The sequence below is a fragment of the Excalfactoria chinensis genome, chromosome 3 (assembly GCF_039878825.1).
Source record: "Excalfactoria chinensis isolate bCotChi1 chromosome 3, bCotChi1.hap2, whole genome shotgun sequence".
NCBI classification, from domain to species: domain Eukaryota; kingdom Metazoa; phylum Chordata; class Aves; order Galliformes; family Phasianidae; genus Excalfactoria; species Excalfactoria chinensis.
The window spans coordinates 60,990,910-61,016,834 of record NC_092827.1 but is presented as its reverse complement, the minus strand read 5'-3'; the positions used below and the strand labels follow the sequence as shown (position 1 = coordinate 61,016,834).

The following is a 25,925-nucleotide window of genomic DNA, read 5'->3' as shown; positions in this document are numbered from 1 at the left end:
CAATGTAGTAAAATGATTCATTTCATTTTTTTCATATAAATGGAGGCCCTCTGCTACTTTTTTTTTACCTTTTGCTAATTGGAATATATCAATCATAAAATAAATTACTTGGTTTCTTAGTCCCTGTATTGAAGGAATGATTTGAGATAAGAATTTCAGTAAACATTTGAGTCAGTGCTTCAAGTTAAATGTCTTATGAATGTCTTACTTGGCTTGATTCCATCTTATTAAATAAAGGCTGCAGATAGCATATAGTTGTTCTGCACTGTAGTTGTGCGGTATGTGCGGGTTATACAAAGTATCCTGTTATTCATTTGAAAAGATTAATTATGAAAACAGGAGAAATTGATCATTCTATACGTAATTGTCTAGGTGCAACTTAAATGCAGTGGAAGGAAAATAAGTTAATTCCAGCTCTGAAGATTTTTGTTTAAAATTATGGTTAGGTCAGTTAGTTGTTGAGTCTTAGTAACGTTCAGTCCTCTCAAATTATATAAATCCTTGCTTGTATGTGGTGATTTAATATTAGGAAATAGTTCTTATGTTTGATAGACAGTGATGGGGGGAAACAGAAATATTTTAAGTGATATGGTGTTGAATGTTGAAGTATTTTGCTTTTAAATTATTGCTCCCTTTCTTCTAGCTTCAATAAATTAATGGCTTTGATTCTAAAATGGAGAACTGGCTGCTCCTTTCCTTCTTTATGATACTCTTTATTTGCTATGGAAACAGTTCTCTAAATGTGCATACGCCTTCATCCTTTGTATAATAAGTTACTGGAAAATGTAAGAAAATGAGATGACAGCATACTTCACAGGAGTGAAAAGTGTATTAGGAAAGTGCCAGTGATATAAATAATGATTCTGTATTGAAATATATCATTTACTTGGCAGCATGTGAAAGGTCACTTCAGAGCTGTTTGTTCTGTAGCAAAACTCTAGTCAGAGTAAGGAACGTGATAGATTCAGGTCTATCTAGTGAAGATTTGGAAGGGATTGTGCCTGTACTGTACATCATCATTTGAAAGCACTGTAAGATTGGTTCTTTGCTTCCATTTTTGCTTTAACAAATATTTCCAATTCCAATTTGGGTTGGGGGGTGGTGTTGTACTCAGTATGTTAACTAAACATGATAATGAATTCTTTTAATGCTATCAAAAAAATATTTCTTCAATGAAAAATTACTAGCTTAGACATTTTATGTTCTTTACATAGGCTCATTATTAATTCTACTAAATAGTTATCATTTCAGTCTGTGTACACAGAATTCTTCCTTCTGTAACTACTTTAAGAAAAGCTTTATAGGGAAGGGATGGTGCTTGGATAACCTTGGAAGATCTACAAATAGAGGACCAACATCTCAGTACTTACTGAATTTCATTTTTTTTTATTTTTTTTATTTTTTAATGAAGATATAAAAGCTGAGTGTGGTGCTTTTGCATCTTATCAATTGTCTTGAAGTCTAGATGGAATTAGAATACAAAGGACTCCTAGCCTTGTCCCCTTTGTAACCTTGTGGCCTTGTGATTTTAAATAATTTGAGAGTAAGAGGTAGGGGCTCCATGTCACGTGCTGTTATAATACTAAGGGTTTTGGTCATCCTTGGAAACTTAAGTATTCAGTCTTTTGATAAAAAAACAAACGTCAAAATAACTTTTTTTTCCCCTATTTTCTTTGAAATTAAAACTTTAAGTTGTTTATTATAATCATCCTTCTGAAACTTGGAGCTATGCTAATAATTGACTTCTTAAAAATCTTTTAGTTCCTTAATATTTAAAGGCAGCATGAGCCTTTGGCTAATTGTTTCTAAGCTTCTGTCATTTACTGGTGTATTTTAAAGTTATATGTCATATCAATCCTGAAAAATGATCTTTCAACCCCTCGCAGTCAGGTAGGTTTGCTTTTTGACTTCTGGTTTTCAACCTGTTTTTCGAATGTCTTGTAAACTATAGCACTGAAGTTTACCCAATTATAGTTGAGCCATGTTAACAGTTTCCAGTGTTCATATTGCGTCCAAGCCTCTTCTGTTCCAATGATTTTGTTTTTTGACAATGCTACCTACGTATGATGTAGCAAAATGTCTGCCTCATAAAGATGCATTCTGTATTAAAGTACTATGCCTCAAACATAATTTCATACTTAGTATTTCTTCAGTACAATAAAACAACAGATTACTTATACTGTGCACAGAGATTACTTCTAGTCCCTTGGCTCTGTATAGCATCTGTCCAGTTTAAGTGCTAATGCACTAATATAGATGTTTGTATGGCAGACTGCTTGGCTTAGAACTTACAGAAGAATTTAGAGAATTGCTTTGTTCAACCGTGCTCTTTCCTAGGGTACCCCAGATCATTGCCTTCTAATATTTACTTACTTAAGGAGGGGAGCAGTTATTTTCTTTAGGTTGTTGTTTTTGAGCACAACTTTGAGATTACTATAGCTCAAATAGTTATGACGGCACTTGTCTTATCATACGTGAGACAGGACAATCTTCTTAATATTCATGCCACTTCTACATTGCATATGTTGGAGAATGTAAACTGTATTGCAGTACTATTTTTACTTAAAAAGGTAATTTGTTTAACTTTGTAGGGCGAAAAGCAAGTTTGAGAGTTTACAGCTATATCTATGGCTTTGTTCCTATCTTTTCTTGAAAAATATTAGTCACATTTGTTTTGAAATTTGTCTAGCAATTCTGCATTTGTTTTCTAGTGTAACTCTTCTAGCCCTTATGCAGAAAAGCAACTGCACTAAAACCATTTGTTTAAAACTGCACTGAAGTTAATCACCATTAGAAAGGATCTGCAATGATTTGCAGCTTGCCTTTAATTAGAACAAACAAGATTTGAGTTTATAAATCTGTTGCAAAGTTACCCTCTTAACTTTAAATAGCAAAATGCTAAAATAAAATCATGCTCTGAGAGATTGCGCAGTCTCTACAGCTCACTAGTTAATACTGCATTAATATTGTGCATTCTTACTCTAAAACCACAACTATCTATCCATCCCTCAAGGTGTGATCACAACTCCTAATAGCATTTAGTTGTAAGATATAGAAATTTTTAGAAAGATAATAGTAGTTTCTCTGCATGTCCCCACTTAATGCTCCTGGTAGCTGGAGCACCACAGTTGCTCTCAACTTCACGGTTCAGATATGCATTTTCATACAATATAAAAACCAGGAAGCTTGTTATTTTGATGTGGATATTCCCGTAATGAATCACCAAGTGTAAATTTACAGAACAAAGATATGGTAGTGCATAGTTGTCTAATCTAGTTCACTTTTCCTTCACTGGTTATCTGAATTCTGTTCCCTCAATTCTGAAGTGGATAGAGAATCAAAGTTAACGTGCCCTGAGAAGTCCAGCAAGATTTTAAATGGTACTGATACATTTAGAACTGTAGGATATGCTGAATTGGAAGAGACCTGCAAAGACTGAAGCCAGCTTCTGGCTCCAGAACAGAACCTATCATAGTATCGTGCGAGTTGGAAGGGACCTTAGAGATCATCGAGTCCAACTCCCGGGATTCAAGCCTTTCTGTGTAGCAGAGCAGCATTTCTGCCACTTGCGCCACAGGAGGGATTCGAAGCCCAGGCCTCTGGTGTTGCAAGCAGCAATTCTACCACTGCGCCACTGGAGGCACACAACCTCTCTATGTCAGAGAGTTTTCCAAATGCTTTTTGAACTCCAGCAGACTGAGGTTATTCCCACTGCCTGGTGATAGTGTCCAACCACCCTCTGATGCAGACCTTTTCCCTAACCCCAGCTGCCCCTTCCCTGGCACAGCTCCATGCTGTTCCCTTGGACCTTGTTGCTACCAGCAGAGAGCAGAGCTCAGTGGTGCCCCTCCACTCCCCTCATGCTGTAGGCTTCCATGCAGACTCCAGTCACCTGTGCTCTGGGGCTGAATAAACCTGGTGGCCTCAGCTGCATCTCACACACCTCCTGACCCGTCATCACTTCCATAGTCCTCCTTTGGACATTCTCTAACAGTTTTAAGTCCTCCTTATGCAAACCTGCTCTCAGTGCTCTACAGAACAGAGTGGGATAGTCCCCTTCCCTTGCTCAGTGGCAGCGCTGGGCCTGATGCACCTGTGGGGCTTGGACTACTGCTGAATATTTTACTCCATATTTTGGAATTGTCTTCCCTAAGATGAGCTGCAGCATGAAAAATGAGACTGTACCATAACAGCTATTGAAAGGTATTGTAGCGAAAAACCTAGTGAAAAGATGGGTGGAACTGGCAGCTATGGTTCATCAAAATTCTTTCTTCTTCCACATCAAATTGGAGCACAGCTTGGACTAGTATAAAAATATTCCCCCAAAAGATCAAGTGAGATACATTGTTATTAGATAGCTTTAAGTGGCAGTGGGTGGAAGGTTATGCACTTATACTGTTTTTCTACTTGGCTGCTAGTTGTAATTGTCTTCAGAAATTCAGCAGGAGCCTAAAACTTCCTATTGTTTTGGTTTTGTGTGTTTTGTTTGTTTGTTTTCTAACAATTTCAGAACTGCCCCCCAAAAACCCCAAAATTGTCCCCCTCCCTTGCACCCCAATAAAGAATCCTTGTACCTCCTTTTCATATCCTATTTAACTTTGTGGCATTCTCATACCTAAAGATTCAGTGTATCTTTTTCATCCTTGCATGTAAGTCTAACTTCAGCTTATTCCTGTAAAACTTCACTGAGCTGCAAAGTAACTGTGTTTGGAAGGGACCTCAGGAGATTGTGCAAAGCAACATCAGCTCCAGCGGAGTTGGTCATAGCTACATTCAGTTTTGTGAGTCCATAGTCCCATTGGAAGGCTAATGCTAGTGGCTGACTACCTTCATTTAAAAAAATAAACAAAACCTACCAAGCAACTCTTGTATTTGTAAGTGGAACTTCTGACTTGCATGGTATCATCTTGTCACTGGATGGGAAGAATCTGACCATCTTTAATCTTCTCATTAGGTATTTCAGCAGACTAATAAGATTTGCTCTCTGCCACGCTTGCAAACATTCTCGAGACAGAAAATGTGTCCTGTCTTCTGGAATCCTAATGCCTTCTGTAAAATCAGAGGAGAGTTGAGCCTGCACTCCAAAACCCCTAAGAAGCTTTGACTGTGTTCCTGTTAATGGTTGTTGTTTACCTGTTCTCTACAACTAGTATTTGCAGCTACAGAAAAGTGTGAAATACTTATGACTAAAGCTGAAGTGACAAGAGCAGTTGACTGTGTAATGTTTTAAGGAACAATAGAGACTAATGCTGGCAACAGCAAAACAGTGTCTGAATTGCATCTTAGAAGAATGGTGATCATGATGTGACCCATCCATTGCTATGGTAAGTATGTGTTATCTCAGGATCTATTCGGTTATTGCTATGGATTTCTGACAGACAACTGCACTGTTCTTTTATAATCATAGATTTATTTATTTTTCCATCTGTAAGCCTGCCTCTTGCCTAACATCTCTTCTGCATTTGCTCATATGCTGCAAATCTTGCTAGTCCCCTGCAGTGTAGGATCAGGAACCAGATTTCCTGAAGAGAACTGTCCCAGATACCTCTGAATCCTATGGGGAGGCTGACAGCCTTGTGCTGGTACTGAATTTGTGAACTGGAGCTTACCTCTGTGTCTGACAGCATTCATTTGTGTGTCTTGATCAGTGTTTGACAGTAGAACTGTCAGGAGACCAGCTGTTCAGACTGAAAATAAATAAGCTAGAGATGTTTACTTGATTCTCAAGTGAGAAGTGTCTCAAGGTACCTTAGTTAAAATGAGTGCCACTGGACATAATGCTAAAGGAAATGCAAAGATGCTGAAGGACTTTCTACTTTTAAGTTTCAAAACATTTGGCTTTCTGTCATCTTGATATAAATCAAGATCTGATACTTGTCTAAAGCCAGTGGATGTAGCATCATTACATATTTTGCTTTGCCTTTTGATACTTATGCCCTTCATGATTTGACACATTTTCATTAGTTTTCATATTTCAGAAAGACTTCACTTGAATAAGATTAAATGAATAGATATGATCTGTTCTATGGAGGATTTTTCATAATGTGGGACCAGGCTGGAGAATGGCAATAAGGTTTAGTTATTTAGAAAGGAGGTTTTAGGAATAATGTGATTTCTGGACTGCATCTGAACAAGTCTCCATAGTTAGATGAGGTCAGTATCTGCTGAATCCAAAAGCAGCTGGCTTGGTGAATCTCTATTCACTCTAGGAATCCTGGGCTTCCTGTCAGGAGCTTATGTCTTCTACCATTTTGATGTGAGAAGGGTAAATGCTTGTAAATTCCATCTCTGACACCCCTACAAAGTGCAGAACTCGTTGTTGGTTGATTTCTTGTTTTTGTGCTTTTAATGTGCTAGTATGTAGTGGAACAAAAATGCCTCTATTTGAAGCAAGTGCTGGTTACTCTTATTCTTTATTTGTTCAACAAAAACTTATGTGCCTATAATGTTCATAACGAAATGCACTTTTTTTCATGTGACAATGCTGAGGCTGCACCTTGAGTACTGTGCTCAGCTGTGCACCCATCACTCCAAGAAAGTCATTTAGGCCTGGGTAATAATCTGTGAAGGCTCTGCAGCACAGCTGTTATGGGGAGTGGCTGAGACATGGGCTGGAGAAGAGGGAGGCTCAGGGGAGACCTTATTGTTCTCTATGACTGCCTGAAAGGCTACTGGTGCAAAATGGGACTTGGCCTCTTTTCCTGTGATAGGATGAGAGGGAATGGGCTCAGGTTACACCAGGGGTAGTTCAAGTTGAGTAATAGAAAAAAATCTCTTTTTCCAGAAGAGTGATAAATCATTGGAATGGGCTGCTCAGGCAGGTGTTGGAGTCACAGTTCCTGAAGGTGTTCAAGAAAAGGGGTGAGGGTTCTATGTCTTCAGATTTATCTATCCTCCGCCCCCCCATCCTCCGTTCAATCACTGTCGAAGTTTGGTCTTTATACAGAGGTACTTGATACAGGAGTTTAGGTTACCAAGTTTACAATCAATAACTGTAAATACCGATAACACTTTCTTTCTTCGGCTGCAGCCTTCCGGCCGCGTGACCCTCTGCGCCCTGCGCACCCCGTGCGCGATGGGGCCGCGCGGGGCTGCGTGTGCGCGGGGTGAAGCAACAGCTACCTGCTGGCGGCGCCATCATCTGTCCCGTCCCGTCTGTGTCGAGAAGAGGCAACATGCGTGGCGTGGGCTGGCCCAAGGGGCCCTGGACAACGGGGCGGAGCTTGAGCCGCTACTTGCGACGCGTCAGGTCTCCCGGCAACGCGGCGGACGCTTCTGGGATGGCCTCTAAGAGCAGCAAGAAGAAGGAGTTCAGCAGTCGCAGTAGCTCCGGGTTCCTGGGCGCCTCCGCCAAAGAGTAAGAGCCCCAGGAGGGAGCGCGGGGTCTCGGCGGGTCGTAACGGCCCAGGGAATGGGGAGCTGCAGCCAGCGCTTCCCTACGTTCTGCTCCGGTCCGCGCCGAGAGGGGGGTGCGGTTATGGAGGAGGCACCGGTTTGCGATCCTGGGCGTGCAAAGGGCCGGTGGGAAGAAAGTTTGCTTGCTCAAGTGGGTGCTTAGTCACAAAGTAGGTTCTATATACAAGGTAGGGGTTGCTTTGTTTTTGTTTGTCTTTACTCTTTAAGCTGGGAGTTCAGGTTTAACACAGAGCTGTAGAAGGGACGAGTTTGGCAGGGACCTCAGGGTCCATCTGGTCCGACCCCTGCTCAAGCAGAGACACCAGGGTGCCCAGGGCCACGTCCAGGTGGGGTTTGGAGACTGCCAGGGATGAAACCTCACAGCCTCTCTGGGTAGCATGGCATCCTCACAGAGCTTAAGTGTTGCCTGGTGGTCAGATGGAATCTCCTGTGTTCCAGTTTGTGCCCACTGCTTCATGTGGAATTTGTACTTTCTTTTTCCTATGACACTTTTTGTGTACCTATCAGGTCACGTAACCCTGATGGAAAGATTGTGAGTGTCAAGATATACATCTTGGACCTTGAGGAGGGCCATAGGACTGTAACCACGGGGTGCACATGATGTGCAGGTGTTCACATTGTGATATGTTGTTCTGCATGTGAGGGATAGGTTTAAAAATCTTGAGAACTCGAATCTAGAAGATAATTTGGAAAATACTTGACCTTCATTTTCACTGACCAGAGGAACTAAGCTGAACTTTTCAGGGCAAAATGGCTAATGATGCAGCACATCAGTTTCATTAAATAAGTGGAAAGCGTAACATTTCTTTCACTACTTTCACTTTTGATCCATGATCATATTTCTATGTTTTTTGGAAGTTTCTCAGCCAAAACTTTGTAAGTATTCATGCACAGTGCTGCCAGGAATCAGACTAAAGGTGTTTCTGGCACTGATGTACATGTGCTTATGCCCTTTTCTTTTCTTTACTGCCATAAACAAAAGTATTGGCCATATCGCTTATTCTTCACTTGAAGTTAGTCTTCAGATGTTCCTTTCTGCTTATCTCATATCTATCCACCCAGCCTTTTCAACAAGATATTTTGTTTTGCATCTTCATACCCATGTTTCACATCTGGATTCACATTTTCTGTTCTGGTGGTCAGCCGGTATCTGTAATTCTCCCCTTTTCAGTTCTGCATCCCTTTGCTTAGTAACTCATTTTATTTTCTTAGTTTAACTACAGCTGTGCAGCCCTTTGTATTTACTGCTACAAACAGTATATATATAAAAAAAAATTCAGTCAGTATCTAATTTCTCAAGGACAGTTCTATTTTCTAGCACAGGTGGCAAAAGTAGTGTTTTCCTACCTTGCACTGTGTGTGAAATTGATTGAGCTGTCATCCAAAACATTTTGTCCCCTACAAACCATATTTACAGTATGAGATTTTTTCCTTTGAGATTATAAATGTATGTAATACTTATATAGTAAAATGAATAATTTTCTCCCATATCATACAAAATAACTTGTAAAAGAATCAGTCACATAAAATGATTTATTTGCATTAGAATATCTGAAACAGCTTCTATCTTTTTCTTTAGTCTGCTGCTGCTAAGGCTTTATTAAATAAGACATCAATTATCATCATATCATAGTATCATAGTATTGTGCGAGTTGGAAGGGACCTTAGAGATCATCGAGTCCAACTCCCGGGATTCGAGCCCTCTGTGTAGCAGAGCGGCACTTCTACCCCCTGCTCCACAGGGGGGATTCGAACCCGGGCCCCCTGGTGTTGCAAACGGGAATTCTACCGCTGCGCCACCGGGGCACACAATTAGATTACAAAATCCTTTTCTCTGTGCCAGGTTGAGACTAGAGAATATCTGGTTATAGTTGGGTTGAATGGTGTTAAGTTTTATAGAAACACCTTTGAAGTGCGAGTAGGAGAAATGCTCACTAGTTTTTTGAATTCTCTTGTTGGAGCTAATAGGCAATAGACATGCTTCATCTCACTCTGAAATTATCGGGTAATTGTAATGGAACTAATGTCTACTACATGCTAGTGTTAATTTAGTGTTAGCACAGGAGTATGGACTCTTTTCACTGGGGCTGTTTTTACACAAGAAGGAGTAGCTTGGACATGTCCTAGTAATAGTTCAGTGATGAATAAATAGACTATGGAAGAAGTAATGATCACTTGATTGTAATGTAGAACCTTCACAATGCAGAAAATGTTGCTTGATTTAAGTTTTGGTTTGGGTTTTTTTCATCAAGCCTGTAATTTCCATTTAAACTGTAGAATGTTTTATTGTGTTTATTTCCTCTGCTGTTGTGCCCTTTCCAGCTAGAGCAAGCCTTGGCAGTAGAACTCTGGTTGTCATAGTAGTTCTAATACTGCTTTCCTGACTAACCTATCCCTGCTCAGTTTTTATCATCCTGAAATATCAGTCAGGCCTTTTGGATGGACGAATGATAAAACATGGTTTTAGGGCAATGCGTGTCTAGCCACATGCAGTTAACTACAAAATAAATCTTGTATGTGATGTTGGGAACAAATTTCTGCAGGATCTGTTGAGCTATAGGTAATGAGCCAAGAAAAGCTAGTAAGAAGTTGTTTTAATCTTTTGCCTAAACTTTTTGTCTTAAACATTTTACAAGGAAAGTAGCCCTGTTTACTTGTGAAATCACAGAGTCTACTACTATAAAACATTTAAAAATTAAACCTGATGTCTAGGCCTACTTTACTTTCAATAGTATTGCTTTGTATTCTCTGTAAATTGCATTTTGATTTGATTACAGACTGTATACTGTCTTCACACTGTTGAAAACATCTTTGTGCTCAAAGAGGTGAGCGAAGCCCTGGTTTTGTTAAAATCAATAAAAGCTGTTAAAAGTTGGGAGCTGAACACAGCAGGGCTTAAAGTTTACCCCAGAATGCTTAAGATGCCTTGAATAGCCTTTCTTGTTTTTGTAATGGGATAGGTTTCCTTGTTTCCCAGATGGATGGGAGTTTGTATCCCAAGTTCATCAACAAGAAGATACTGTGGCATCCTTAGTGCATTTGATATGGCCAAAATACTGGAAAGTCTTTCTTTCCTGTAGTCATGCTGTAAGCTAATAGTCTCCAAATATCTTTGGTTGCACATCACTATTTGCACAGACTTTGGAGTACACTTCCCTCAAAATAGCATATTTATGTATTTGTAAGTTACATACATGCAATACTGAAGTTCTGATACTTTCTGCATGGTTTGCACACTCTAGTTTGCAGAGCACTGCTGTAAGCCACAGAATTCCTATAGAGATATTCAGCAGCTAGGCAGATGTGCATTTTGTACCGCAGTCTGTTAACAGAAAGCTTTTTATTTGGATTAGCAGTTTGGTCAAAACTTCGAACTGTAGACTGTGATTTGTGCAAAATGGAAGCAACATTCTTCATTCTTCAGTATTCACATTGCTTCTAGAATGCTTTCCCCTTTGCCACAGAATTTGTGTGCGTGAAATGCCAGACTTACTGGAACACTACTGATAGAAGACAGGTTGACAGATCCACAATAGATCTTCATTTGGAAGTAGGTTGTGTGTGGTAAAGAATATCTGTGTTACAGTATAGATGTTCTGTAGATCTGTGTCACTGTTGTAAAGAAAAAATAATAAGTCACTGGAGTACTGAGCTGATTCTGCAGCAGTCCACCCTGAAACAAAATGATTTAGTGCTGTTCTTATTATTTATATTTGATGAAAGTTGCTGAACACAGGGACAATACAACTGTTCTATGTAACCTTGTGACTTAATCCTCAATTTGATTGCAATTCCTGTGATGGAGGGATTGATCTGTTCCCTTAAATAATGGTTTTCTGCTAGCAGTACGCTAATGGTAGTAATGATTGTGAATATTTTATTAACGGCAGCTTACCAAGTTTTTTTAGTGGACTGGGAGGGTTAAAAGTAAATATTCTTATGCACGTGCTATGGGATTGGAGCTGGGGCAGTTGGACATATGGCATTTACTTAATAGCTATTTCCTTGGCATCTGTTCATGTGGATTCCGTTACCAAGCTTGCTCAGCACAGTTCCGTGTACCTTCTACCGCATGAATTTTACATAAGTCTATGAGAACTTTAGTAATGTTGTTATCCATATATCAGACAAAAAACAGAAAACTGCACGCTGCCTGGGAGAATGTTGTCCCGTAAGTTCACTATTGTTTGTAATTGTGAGGTAGGTTTTCCCTTAGGATTTCTGTTTTATCTCTGAGCACATCTTGCAGTTGCAGGGATAAAAATGTCAAAAGTATTTTGTCTTTTCTGAAATATTGTCTTCCTACTAGCAAATTGAGTTTATTTTTACGTGTCTATGAATGACTGAAATATTGAACAGAACTGTCAGTAGCATGAAAAAGAAAAAAAAGCTAATAATGTTTTTAAAATTGCTGAGAAACTGTCATTGGTTACCGCAAGGAACTACAGTGTTATTATTATAACTCTTACAGATAAATTAGTGCAGAAACCCTCTGAGAGTGATGTGTACAAATATCTGGACAAAAAGTTTTGATAATCTTAAAATTACTTAAATGGATTTCTAGTGAGATCAGATTTCTTATTTTTATTTTTCCCCCCATAAATGCTCGTAGTAGTCAGCACAGTAAGTACTGTGGAAAATCAATTTATATTGTTGTCACGTTGTGTTTTGGTGCTGGAAGGGGAGCTTGGAAGCATAGGAAGAAGATATGAAGTTTCCTTTATAACTCACTAAGCCAGACTTCACGTAAGCCTATCTTCAGGATGCTCCATTGGGTCTCCCTTCATTACTGCTTTCTAATTAGGTAACAGTTCTCTTCAAGACCTGGGCAGATTTAGAGATGACAGGCTGAAGAGCTGAAAAGAACAGCTGTCGTTAAAGATTTTCTTAATTGCACCATTAGAGGCTACTGAGAATCTGATCTTTCCCAGATTTCAACAGCTATAGCAAATCACTGGAATTGATGCCTTTGTCAGGAGTGAAGATTCTGGCTTGTAACAATGATAATGAGCTAAAAATTCTTTGTAAATGAATTTGATGAAACTCTATACCATTGAGCCCAATTTTCTGAATTAAGCCTGAGTCATCAGCATTTGCCAGAACAAAAGAAGATCTGAATTACAGTTTGGGTTATCAGAGACAAAGTGAGGAATAAATGGTCAGTGCCAAGATAGGGAAGTAGGTTAGGGATGATTGTAGTGCAGGCACAATTTCCCAGTGTGCAGACAAAGCTCAGAGTAGCATTAGAAATTTCATTACATAGAGAAATAGCCAAATGCATTATTAACTGCTGATGGGTTCTTCAGCACCTATTGGGACCAGCTGAAGCCCACATTGGCTGGAAAAAATGATTCATGTTTAGCTATGTGCCTGGCTGATTTAAGTAGCAGGTAGCTGCACTGATGTTGTGCAGTGGGTTATTGCACCAAAGCCTGGGAATACCTCATATTTGTTATTAAGATTACAGGCTGAGACAGTAAGAACACAAAAAAATTGCGCCACTGCTACATGAGTTCCCGAAAGGCCTAGGATAAAAAGTCAGCAAAAGCATATTGCTGCAGTTTAATCCATTGCCAGTATGTGTTCCTCAGGTAGATTTCCATAAGATTTAAATTGCAGCAGTGGTTCAGAGAATATAGTCTGAACAGATAATTTATTTTTTTAATTTATTTTTTTTTTTGTCTGTGTGTGTTGGGGGAGGGTCCACTAGATTAAAGGAAGCTTAGGAATGGGAAGAACTGTCCTGTGGATATCTATGTGATGGTTGAACTTGAAGCTGCTTTCAGTATTGCACTGTAATACTAGAGCTGGTTTACGTAAATGGAATAGGTGCTAAAAAATTGCATGGAATGAGTCTATGAAAATTAAATCTACCAAATATTGTTGATTGCATGGCAACCATAACTAGTTCAGAAAGTGACTGAGCTAAAAATGACTGGAGACTGTTGAAGTATTTGATAAATATATTATATGTGCCTTTACACTCTTCTGTAGGTTTTCAGTATAGATTGAATTATAGAATGGCCTGGGTTGAAAAGGACCACAGTGATCATCCAGTTTCAACCCCCCTGGGTTGTCAACTACCAGATCAGGCTGCCCAGAGCTGCATCCAGCCTGGCCTTGAATGCCTCCAGGGATGGGAGCATCCTTGGGCAACATGTTCCAGTGCATCACCACTCTGTGTGGAAAAACTTCCTTCTAGTATCTAATCTAAACCTCCTCTGTCTTAGTTTAAAACCATTCCCCATTGTCCTACCACTGACCACCCTGATAAACAACCATTTCTTCTCCTGTTTATATGTTATCTTCAAGTACTGGAAGGCCACAGTGAGTTCTCCCAGAAACTACTCTTCTCCAAGTTAAATAAACCTTTCTTTGTAGAAGTGTTTCAGTCCTCTGATCATCCCTGAGGCCCTTCTTTAGCTTTGCTCCAACAGCTCTGTATGCTTTGTGTGCTGGAGGCTCCAGGCCTGGGTGCAGTACTCCAGGTGGAACCTCATGGGAGCAGCATATAGGGTTGGTCCTTGCTCTGCTGGCCACCCCTCTTTTGATGCACCTCAGGATTCTGTTGGTCTTCCAGCCTGCAAAATCTGGTTCACTTCCATCTATCTGGATACCCAGGTGCTCTGCAGCAGGGTTGCTCTCAAGGAGTTCTCGCATTCTCTACACATATGCAAAGACTAGAAGTTTGTCCTGACCCAAGTGTAACACTTTGCATTTGACCTTGTTGATCTCATTAGGTTCACATGGATCCACTTTTCAAGCTCGTCTTGGTATGTACAAACTTGTGTACTTGATCCCACAGAGATGAATATGGCTTGGAGGTTTCTAATTAAGTTCTGCTAGAGGCTTAAAGCACAGTTAAAATTTTGGACAAAAGGTGTTGAAGATATGTTGTTGTTTAACCCAGCAGATGATTCAGCACCACACATTCATTTATTCACCTGCACCCCTTTCCAGTGGGATGGGGGAGAGAATTAAACAAAAAACCACAATGAAGTAGAACCTGTGGGCAGAGATAAAACTACTAAGATGGAGAAAAGGAAAGGGATAATGGTTATGGCAAAAACATGTATGTGAATTTATATTGTAAGTGATGCACAAACAATAGTTCATCACCTACTGACTGATGCCCAGCTAGTCTTCAAGAAGCTGAACAGAGAGAAAGAGATTAACTCACACTCCTTTCAAAACTTTCAGTTTTCATGATGTCATATGTTATGGAATATCCCTTCAGCCTGTTTAAGTCATCAATCCCATCTATCCATCAGGGAGCTGGGATTGTTTAGCCCGGAGAAGAGGAGGTTCAGGGGAGACATCATTGCACTCTACAACTTCCTGAAGGGAGGTTGTGATGAGGAGAGGGGTTTGGCCTCTTCTGCCAGGTAACAAACAGGACATGAGGAAATGGCTTCAAGTTGTACCGGAGGAGGCTTAGATTAGACATAAGGAAAAACTTTTTCTCTCAGAAAGCCTTCAGGCACTGGAATGGCTGCCCAGGGAGATGGTGAAGTTGCCATCCCTGGCAGTGTTCAAGAGAAGTATGAATGAGGAATAACGGGATATGGTTTAGTGGCTTGTGATAGCAATGGTAATGGGAGGGAGGTTGGACTAGATGATCTTGTAGGTCCTTTCCAACCTTGTGATTCTATGATACTAGTCTAGTTTATTGCCAGTGCTCTACATATCCATTTAAGGGTTAATTCTGTCATATCTGTTGGAATTGGGCTGCCATTAAAAATAGTTTTGAGGTTATGTTTATACCAAATAATGCTTGAGCTGTGGTTTATCTTGGGCTTCAACGGCTGTTCATATCCAATGTGCAGATAGTTTCTTGGTTTTCCTGAGAAACAGGGATTTTGAGATCATAATCTCATTTCGTAGTTTGTTAATTGCAATCAGTCCTAAGAGGGTCAGAATTCTTTTGTTTCAAATGGCTGTTCAGAGCCTTTTCGAGGGATTTTATTTTTGTCTAACCAACAGCAAGGTGCTTGTTGTTCTCCCAGACAACTTAGAAGCATTGTAAATCTGTAGTGGACTAGACTGCATTGCAGGACCAGTGAGTAGAAATGTCTCTGCACACTGAATTTTATCCACCTGAAACAGTGAACAAAACATACCACTATGCACTTGCTTACTTTTCCTAGGCATAGAAACGTTAGTGGGTAAATACAAGGGCTACTCCAAAAGTAATGCCATCTATTTTTTTTTTTTATATTAACCCACAATCTTGGAGGGAGATGTTGGCAGTATGGCAATAGAGGTTGAACCTTCCCACCAATATTCTATTACATTTTGCTGCTGTGTAACCCTGGCAGCAGAGGGACAGTCTGACATAATGATGTCTGACATGGAAGTGCCGATAATGGAAAAGCGCGTCACTGAGTTCCTCCATGTGGAAATAATGGCACCCACTGATGTTCATCGAAGCTTGCTGAACATTTCTGTTGACCAAACAATGGATGTGAGCACAGTGAGGTGGTTGGTGGTGCGTTTCAGCAGTGGCAACAGTGGGTCACCTCTGCTCGTGCACAGTTTGATAAGAATGGCATGCAGTCTCTTGTTAATTGTTAGAAAAAAAGGCATTGCTAATGGTGGTGACAGTGTTGAAAAATTATGTTTTGTAGGTGAGAGTTTCCTCTATCCAATAGAGTTATTACGTCTCTTTGTATCTGCAGTTTTCATGGAAATATGTAGAAGGCATTACTTTCAGAGCAATCTATGTGCATCACGATCTTTGGTTCAATTTGGGTGAAATTGCTCGGCTTATAATTGTTCTTGAAGTTATTTATTGCATCAATGTGTATCTGAATACCCTTCTATTACAAAAAATAGAGATATTATTGGAGAATTTGCATTGTCATGCCAGAGCATAAAGCATCCCCTTTTCATTTATTGTCTTTTATTGTGTATTTTATTGTATTTGTATATAACTCTTATTTCTGTGGTCAGTATTTTTATTATTCTCAGATATACAGTGAAACACACCTAGAATTTTCTGACTTAGCATTTTCTGTCCAAAAAGACAAAGAGGTTAATTAAAATACTTCATTGTTTGGAATGTTTCAGTGTATACTCTCTATAATGGAACTTTGCCTAATTTTTATTTGTATGGTCAATTTTTAATGTTATTTCTTTATCTTCTGCCTAAAAGCTTTTCTAGTTTCATGCAATAGGAATGCATGTAGGTATGATAAACTTATTAAAATAGCATAGAAGCCAAGCAGTTTGTTGAATTTGAGATTAACTACATTACATTTCAATTAGAAAAATATGTATTCATATTGGCTTTTCTTGTTAATTCTAATTAAAACAATGAGCCCCTTGAGAGCTCAGCCTGCTGTGATCTGTAGCCTTCAAGCTTCATGGACTTGTGCATAAGAAAATATTTAGTAATTTATCAGTGGCAATATCTGCTGTACTCCCTATTGGTTTTGGTTTTGTATTTTGGTGTTTGTTTGTTTGTTTTTCCTCTGTAACTCAGAACAGTCTTGCAGGAAATGGCTTCCCACAGGAGAACTGTACAGCAAAAATAGTAAGACACCAAAAGAAAAAAAAATGATAATAACTGTGCCTTGACACTGGAAAACATTACTGAAATAACCTGTTAGATTCTGTTTGATACAGGTCATTCATCTACTTCAGCAGAACTGTCTTTGTTCTTGGTGCTCTAATCAAGGCATGCTAAGCGCTTTGCAAATGAGTTGACCTAAATTGACAGAAGAACTGAGGTGCTCTGCCATAGAGATTTTTAATTTTTAGTTAATTATTCAGGTGCCATACAGGAAGCACAGAATTATTTTACGGAAGCTGACATGGTAGAAATGCCAAAAAGGAACAAAGCTTGTGTCATGTTTTTTAAAAGCACGGGAAAGATGTTCTGCAATCTTCCCAGCTTTCCTATGGCTGAATCTAAGGTCAGGTTTGTCTTTGCAGCAGGAAACACTGGGAGAAAGAAACTCAGGAAAGTTAACTATTTTCATAATTTCTTGGGTGCTTTACAAGTATCTGAAGAAACATGACTTCAGATTGCTTCTTAGAATCAGGTATGGTAAAGAAATATATTTAAAAGAGATCTTCCGTTTCCTCTGTTTTTCACACAGAGCTCAGATGGAAAGGAACTGAGATCCAGAGTGGCATGTTCACTTTTTTTCTATACTAGCCATTACTTTGCACATTTATAGTTTGGTATTCCTTCATGCTCATGCCTGTCACTGTATATATAAATTTTTGATTATATTACTAGGGCAGCTGAAACCAAGTAGTACTTGATACAAAAGAGATATTGATTATTGTCTATTCTAGTGGCATTCTTTTCTCTCCTCTCTTCCTTTTTTTCTTTTTCTTTTTTGTTAGTGATTGTGATGCCATCAACAAGATGAGACGTGACATGACTTATGCAGGAGGATGTTAGGAAAAGAGTATTTTGTTTCAAAATTTATAAGCCAATGTATAAATGGAAAACGTATGAGGAAAGTAAGAAGTAGAAATAATGTTACACTAATATATTCTAAAAAAATACCTACAGAGAGCATCAGTTATTTTCCTGAGTCAGAAAATTACTATTGTTGGGTGTTGTAAGGTGATATAAGCCCAGGGAGAAGAAGCAGGAGTAAAAATGCTATTTTTAACTAAATACCAAGTCAAGGTCTTTTCTGCTTCTCCCACTGCCATGCCAGTTAAGGGGTTGGATGTGCACAAGGTGCGAACAGTGGGCAGAACCAGCTGACTCAACTTGGCCAAAGGGATGTCTTGTACCATAAGGCATCGTGATCAACAGTAAAACCTGATAGAGTTCGTCAGTGGGGCTGCCCAGGAACTGGCTGGGATTTATCCTGCTGGTGGCGAGCAACAGCACTGTGCATCATTTCTTGCTCAAGCTGTGAATCCTATAAGTTGCACAGCAAATGTTCTGGTAGTACAAGAAACCATAAGTATGAAACTCACTTGAAACTCTCTGATCTAGAAGCTCACAGAAGCCTGGAAATGGAATTCTATTCCCCAGTAACTTATCCGTAGCAAGTTCCTTTTGGTTGGTTAAAGTAAGTAAGCCAACAAAACAACTACAAAAACCACCACAAACAATGGGGGGGGAGGGGGGGGGAAGCAGCAGAAAAGGAAGAAGGAAAAAAACAGTCAACAGGATTCTCAATTTGTGCTTCAGCTATCCCATGAACTTAAGGCAGGATTCCTCATTTGAAATATTTTAGTTGCTTTACAACCTCTAAAATCATCTGGCAGTTTTATAATCTTCCTTATCTTAGTGACAAAAAGTTACTGCAACTACTGACACTACGTTTCTTATTACATTATAGTAAAAGAAGTGAATGTTTTGTTTGTTAGAAATCTTTGTACTGTACTTTCATTATACTGTTCATTTTGTTCATGTGTCTGGTTGTTTTCCAGTGGAGCAGTGTATCTTGTGGGTGCTTCAAGATTTCCCGTTTGGCCAGAATGGAACGAAGCTGACATCAATGCAGAAAAATGGGATGCTGGAAAAGCTGGAAAAGAGAAAGAAAAGGCTGGGAAAAGTCCTATTTCTGTAAGTTGTGTGACACATATATTTTTTTTGTACCATGTCAGTTTTTGTTTTTGCACTTAATAACTATTTCTCGTAACTTTATTTGTTGCAAATAAATGTATTAATTTTCAACATATCTTTTCAATAAATTCAAGTAGTTTCATAGTAAACTAAATGGATAAATAAATATACTGTGCATTGTTCATTTGTTTCAGCTTAAAGGAACTGTTAACATGTTTATACTCTATTGTCACATTAATTGTTTAAAAACTTATAACCCCCCAAATCTATTTCAAAACACAGCTGAAACTGAGGATGTGGGAATAAGGCAAACTATTGTAAAGTGCTGGGACAATCTTTTCCATGCAGTCTCTGTGGATTCAAAAGCTTGAATGCACCTGTCTTAGCGATGTTTTTGTGAGGAAAAACTGCAGGTTGAGATCTTTCCTTCTGCACACCTCAGTTTGTGGATATATTATACTTAATGCAGTTCTGGAGTGTAGAGAATCCACTGTTATTTTGCATAAGTGAAGCATTTACCAGATGCAGAAAATCCTCAGTTCTTTGTGTTCTAGAATGACTTTTGAGTCTTGTCTGATTTTCAGTTGGGTTTCAAAGTGTGGTTACTTTCCCACCCTAGAAACTCTTTCTATTAGTTAGTCTGTAGAAGACACAATTTATATGCTTTGGTCTATGAAGCAGATAGTAGTGTATAGTATATCTAAAACTATTTAACATTCCTGGCGCAAATACAATGCAGTATATGTGTACTGATCAGTTTGAGTCAGCATGAGCAGTATCAGAGGCACATGCTCATCCATTGTGCCTCTAGGTAAACAGGTATTGTATATATCCTGACGCCTTCTGTTTATGTGGAGAGTAAGTTTCACTTTGGAAATTTGAAAAGTATATGATGCCTTCTCTTCAATGGTTAATTCATAAATTAATTCATGGGTGTATAATTATAGCTTTCCTCGTTTCTATGGTAATTTCAATTGCATTATGTATAAATAATTGCTTCAGAAATTTACTTTCAGATTTCAACTTTAAAAACTTTAGAAATAGCGAGTTAGAAAAAATACTTAGAAGTAACATGGCAGATTGGTGTCTTGAATAAAAAATACAAACGTTTTGGGGGGGATTTTTCACAGTGGTGGGAAAGAGGGGAAACATTCAGTGTAGAACAGTTTGATAGTGCAACACAGATTTTTCTGAACAACGTAAACAGTTTTTGTGCTGAATTGTCAGGTTGGACTTCACATTATTTTAGTCCTGTTATAGATTATATTAGTTCCCTTTTGTACTTTCTTTCCCTTAGAGCAAATTATCATGTCAACAAAGAATAATTTAAATCATGTAGAAAACAAAAAAATCTACCTCAAAATAATTTATTTATTTTTTTGTGAAGTTACTTTTTTGTTGTTGTTGTTTTTGTTTTGTGTATGTTTTACATAGCTTGTCTTTGATGATCCTGAAGGAAAAATAGAACTGCCAGCATCCTTGAAAGTACATTCATGGAAACGACCACAAGAGTTTTCAGCGAGTGAGGTCAGAAATAATCAAATCATAATGGAAAAAAGTACTGATGTCACAAGAGCAGAGGAAATTATTTCAAAAGATGGAGGATTTGTATCCACTTGATCATGTGTAGTGATCCTGACCATTGTGACTTCTGTTTACCCAGAAGCTGGTAATCTGTGCGATGGTTAACACGCATGCACATCCTAGGGTTCGCAGTATCTGAAGGGATGTAAAGTTTAATCCCTTTCTTTAGTGTTGGCTGTAAAACATAATGTTTTAATGATACTTTAGTGTCTGAATGCACCAGCACTTCCTGGTGCGCAACAACATGGTAGTGTACTCTTCTATCTCTGCTCTGCTTTTTTGCTTGATGTTCATTTTGAAAACACCTGCTGAGAGAGATGCCTTCCTGTTTTGTGTTCCTGTTCTCTCACTTTTAAAAATCAGTGTTATATCTTTGTTCCAGCTAGGTCATCTTGAGCAGTAAATTAAATACCTACCCCAAAATTGTGGATTAACTTCAGTATTAACATAGTACTTCTTCTCAGTCTCCCACCTTAAATATTGCATTTCACCCATATGCATTCAGAATGTGTCTACATCTTTGACAGTACTTGTCTGGAAGGTAAACAGAATATTTTAAAATTGTGCAAGTCTTTCATTTTAAAATGAATTGCAAAGAAAACAAGCAGCCTCCCATTTCAAAGGCTGGAGTGTTCTCCAGTGCAGTTGCTAATCTTTAGTTTTAAAGCATTTTTTCTTCCAATCAAATGATGAAGTTTTTAAGCACTGTGATCACCCTTAAACAGTTTTAATGTTGTCAGTTTTCCTTTTATCAGCCTGTCAGTTTTACTTCTTATTAACTAGACACTTTGCAGCTCCAAGTTTCATTTTTAATGGAGGAATAGAAGAAGACAAGGAGTAATTGACAAGATCGAAAGATTGGTAGAGAAGTGCTGCCAACACACAGGAGCTGAATAGAGGGATCTGAAAGATAAGGGCAGGAGCACAGAAAGCCATGGAAACATGTCTTTATATTAAAAATAGATTCAAAACTATCTTTAGACCACTGTGAGGAAAAGGTTGGCTTTAAGATCTGATCTGATTTAAGATCTGATTAAAACTTAGGTTTGCTTGTCATAGTTCAATGTGTTTTGGATTAAATAGTGATGGTTAGGAGGAATATTGTAAGTTATTAAACATTAATGTGAATCTAAAGTGATGGAAGGCTATTGAGTGCTATTTAGTGTGGAAAGCATAGAATCAAGCAGTGATCACCAGTAAGTGATGAGGGGCACAGAGATATTTAGTTCAGTAAATTACAACCCTAATATAGTATTTCTAAAATGCTTGCATGTTATCATAGATATCTAAGTGCTGAACTGCTAATATGACTAATCTAATGAAATCTCTATTTATAAGCTTATGTTTCTACTTTTAAATCCTGTGGTAAGAACAGTTATTTATTTTCACTCTGAACACCTGCATTTAAGGAAAGTTTTCAGAAACAGCAAGACAGCTAACTGCTTTTTAAATCAGCAGCCTTTAGTTTGTAAAATTCTAATAAAAGCTTGCAAAATATCTGATTTTTTTATGTCATTATTTATTTTTTTTCCTTATATATAGTTTTGTTTGTTTGTTTAGTTTTTTTTTAATTATTTTATTTTCTGATAATATAGATTTTTAACTAATCTACTTTCTCTTAGACTCCTGTGGTGGTCAAAAATGAGATCTCATGTGACCTTTTTTCAGCAAATGAACACTTATTTTGTAGTGAGGTGGGTGGAAATACAGAAATATTTGGTTTTGTTTTTTTTTTTTTGTTTGTTTGTTGCTTGTTTATTTCTTTGTCTATCTTTATTCTCATCTCTTTTTAAACTTCATGGTCAATCAGAATCACTGGTTTAACCCATATAAACAGTTGTATTACCAGCCTGGTAATACTTTTGAAATTGTAGCATATTTCATAAGTCTGTATCTAGAAAGAAATAAAACAGGATCTAATTACATTCACTAAAACTTGAATTTGTAATTTTTAAGATTGTTACAGTTTGAAAACACATCTTCCCATTGTTCTTTGGCAAGAGACAAACTGCAGTATTTGTTGTGCCTATGCTCATTATAACAAAGTTCTTTGTTAGATAAGATTTTCAGAAAAGTTGGTCTTCAGTAAGCCATAGCTTATGGTTTTGTGTCACCTCTTCATTTAAAACAGGAACTATTTTATTTACATTGTAATGTAAATTAATTTAACTAAAAAAATATAAGTTGAATTTTTTTGTTGATGTATTTCTATTTGCTTTCAGCTGATGCGATGGATTATATGTGAGATTTATGCCCTATGGAAAATATATAACGAAAAGTCCTTATCCGTTGGAACATGCACACTGTTTTGGAGTCCATGGGAATATATTTATCCCTTCACTAAAACTGCTAAGGGACACATGCCTCTGTACAATAGCTATGGAAAATATGTAGTAAAATTGTATTGGATGGTGAGTACTTAATTTCAGCCATCTATAAATATTATGCATTTAGAAGCATAAATTTATAGATAAGGAGAAAAATATATAATCGTTGAAAATACATTTGTAGGAGGTGAAGTTTCAATGAATGTTAATGAAAATTCATTGAACGGTGTCTTGTTTGTTGTTTTTTGTTTTTTTACAGCTTAATACTCAATAGAACCAGTGGTTAACTGATAATAAAAAATTATTTTTGCAAATCATGTAGAGTAGATGCAAGTAGAATAGCCACAATTACACTAAGCTCTGTAAAACAGAAAGTCTGAGTCATAATAAAATGCTATGAGATTATTTCAGTGTCTCTGTGATATTAAATGAAAATCTGTAGCATGAATCAAATTGCAGTAGAATTCAATTTGTGGGAAAACAAATGAAGTTCTTTTACATAGATGTTCCTTTTCTGGACTACAAGTTCAGGGTTTTTTCTTCCTTTTTTTCCTCCTCCATCATAGGGTTGCTGGAGAAAGATCACTGTAGATGATACTATGCCTTTTAGTGAAGAAGGTAATTTGTTACTACCAGCGACAACATGTCAAACTGAACTTTGGCCGATGCTGCTGTCTAAAGCTATCATTAAGCTGGCAAATACTAGGTATGTTTTAGTTAACTTACTTGCAGGTTGGTTTTTTTCTTTGTGAAGTTGTATGGAATTTGGAAAAAAAAATATTAGTACATACGGGAAATATATTTTGCTAAATGTTTTATAATGAGAAATACATTTCTGAAAGCAGAAACAGTAGATCAGTAGCATGAGGTACTCTGTGGGAACAGAAGGCACTATTTTAAATGCATGTTTATGTATTTACACACAGAAAACTAAAAAAAAAAAACACAAATCACTCAAACAACAACAAAAAAACTGGAGTAATCTCCCCACTTGCTTTAGTTCTTTGCCATTATTCACCAAATGCTTAACGTGTATTTTTTTTTTCTGTGAAATGGAAATATTCAAGGTGTTTTAATGAAGTAGTGTTTCTGATGTAATATGGGCAGTTAATATATTGCTTATTTGTAAATTAATTTCTTATTTGTAAAGTAAGCAAAATGATAAGTAAATATCATTTAAAAAAATGCTTTTGATACAACCAGTTACTAGTTACTTTAGAATTACAAGAAGTTGCTAGAAAATGCCTTTCCAAATTGGAAAAACATGACGTAATGGAATCTGATCCAAGAGGACTGAAGGTGATAATCTGCGATGTCCTTGATGGTTGTCCTGCTTGGTGAGATGGAAAACTTGAAGGACTACAGAGACAGAATATGTGTCCCTCTGGGGTAGGCAAAAGGTATCTTGTTTTGAAAGGAAGGAAGGAAAGTCTCTTTCATGCAGTTCGAGAAGCAGTAATGCATCCTGATGAGCTTTCTGACTTTTCATCTCACCTTTGAAAGAAAATAAGTTCACAGTGGAAACAAAATACATAAAAAGGAGAAGAGGGAGAAGAAGAAGGAAATACTCGAGCGTTTTGCAATAGTAGAAAAAAGTATACTTTGGACAAATGAAGTTGTTTAGAAGTACTTTAGTGTAATTTAAAGTTCTGAAAATTGTACAGTTTTAGATTAAAAATTACCCTTACAAATACTACTACTTTTAAATAGAATATTGAAGTGGTATGGGAAACTGTTGATCACAGCCTGAACCTCTGATTAACCATTTGAGGCAAGTGATGAGTCAGCTGCAGGAGAACAGGTGAAGGTAATTCAGCTGCGCTACCAGAAGGGGTGGAGCTTGGCTTCACCTCTCCCGGATCTCATTTAAGGGCTGACCACCACTAAGGTAGGATCTCTTTCTGGAGATTGCTCCTGTGTGGAGTTTTATAGTGAGCCTCAAAGTTGGTGAGCACCTATTCTTACAGCATTGGGTGAGCATTTGTCATTTATCTTCTTTTCTACTACATAACCTCTGGTTTGCATTTGTACAATTACAACTGTACAGAAGGAAAGAAATGGAGAGGTGTTTTTCAACATGAAGTATTATGTAAATTACAATATTTTTAGTGCATTATTATTAAGAGCGTATTCAGAAGATCAGGTCTTATACCTTTTTATACCTTACATTTTAGATTTATTGAACTCCTAAGTCTTATGGAAGTTTAATCATTTAGTGTGCATTCTAGGTTATTTCCTGGATATTTCCTTTGGTAAAGAACATTTTTTGTATCTTATTGTTACATATTCTTTCAAAAGACAAAGCGCGCTGATCAAACTGTGGAACACTGAACAGCTTTTATTTTAGCAATAGTAAGCATTATAGATACAAATGTATGGTACAGTAATATAAAAAATACTTGCAGAAAGTTTTGCTTGTTTTAGAAAAACAAGACATTTTCAAGAAATTCTCAGCCTGAAAGGAGAAAGGCTTTTAAAGTGAAAATCTTCATATCCCTCCTCTCTAAAAGCTTTATGTCCTTTTCATGTGTGGCACATGAACCTACACCCACCCGGTGCTTGAGGTAAGGCCACACAGCACAGAGCAGAGGATAACCCCTTTCATCTCAGTGGCAGTGCTGGGCCTGTTGCACCCCAGGGTACAGTTGGTCCTTCTGGCTGCCAGGGCTCACTGCTGACTCATATTCAACTTGCATTCAGCCAGAACCCCCAGATCCCTTTCTATAGAACTGCTCTCCAGCCTCTTGTGTTCCACACTGTGAATAGATCCATTTGAGAGTGTTAGGTGTTTTCTACTGGAAATACAGACAACTGTTGTATAGTAATCTGGGAGTCAGAGCAGTTGCTTGGGGGAACGGAAGTTCTAGTCTTGTATTCCCTGTGGATATGATGGTATTTCAGACCTAGTTCTCCAACACTGCAAAATGAGACTTTTTTGTGTATGGTTATTCATATGTACTTGTTAGCTGTGTTGAAACGATGACATCATACAGGAGGGAGCACTAATAGAACAGTCTTGATGCAAAGGCATAGGAGCAAATGGAATCTGTAGGCCA

General features: G+C 37.9%; 1 protein-coding gene across 4 annotated transcripts in view; it reads left to right on the top strand.

Moving 5' to 3' along the window:
* The first annotated feature begins 7,175 nt into the window (after positions 1-7,175).
* Positions 7,176-25,925, top strand: part of ADGB (androglobin) — a 70,732-nt gene continuing 51,982 nt past the window's right edge. For 2 of the 4 annotated variants that reach the window (XM_072331305.1, XM_072331306.1), the window contains exons 1-6: positions 7,176-7,357; positions 18,823-18,958; positions 20,393-20,485; positions 22,165-22,236; positions 22,765-22,953; positions 23,436-23,575. In XM_072331305.1, the coding sequence (XP_072187406.1) occupies positions 7,176-7,357; positions 18,823-18,958; positions 20,393-20,485; positions 22,165-22,236; positions 22,765-22,953; positions 23,436-23,575 (812 nt within the window). The remainder of the gene's footprint in view (positions 7,358-18,822; positions 18,959-20,392; positions 20,486-22,164; positions 22,237-22,764; positions 22,954-23,435; positions 23,576-25,925) is intronic. The other 2 variants (XM_072331307.1, XM_072331308.1) reach the window with 2 other exon arrangements.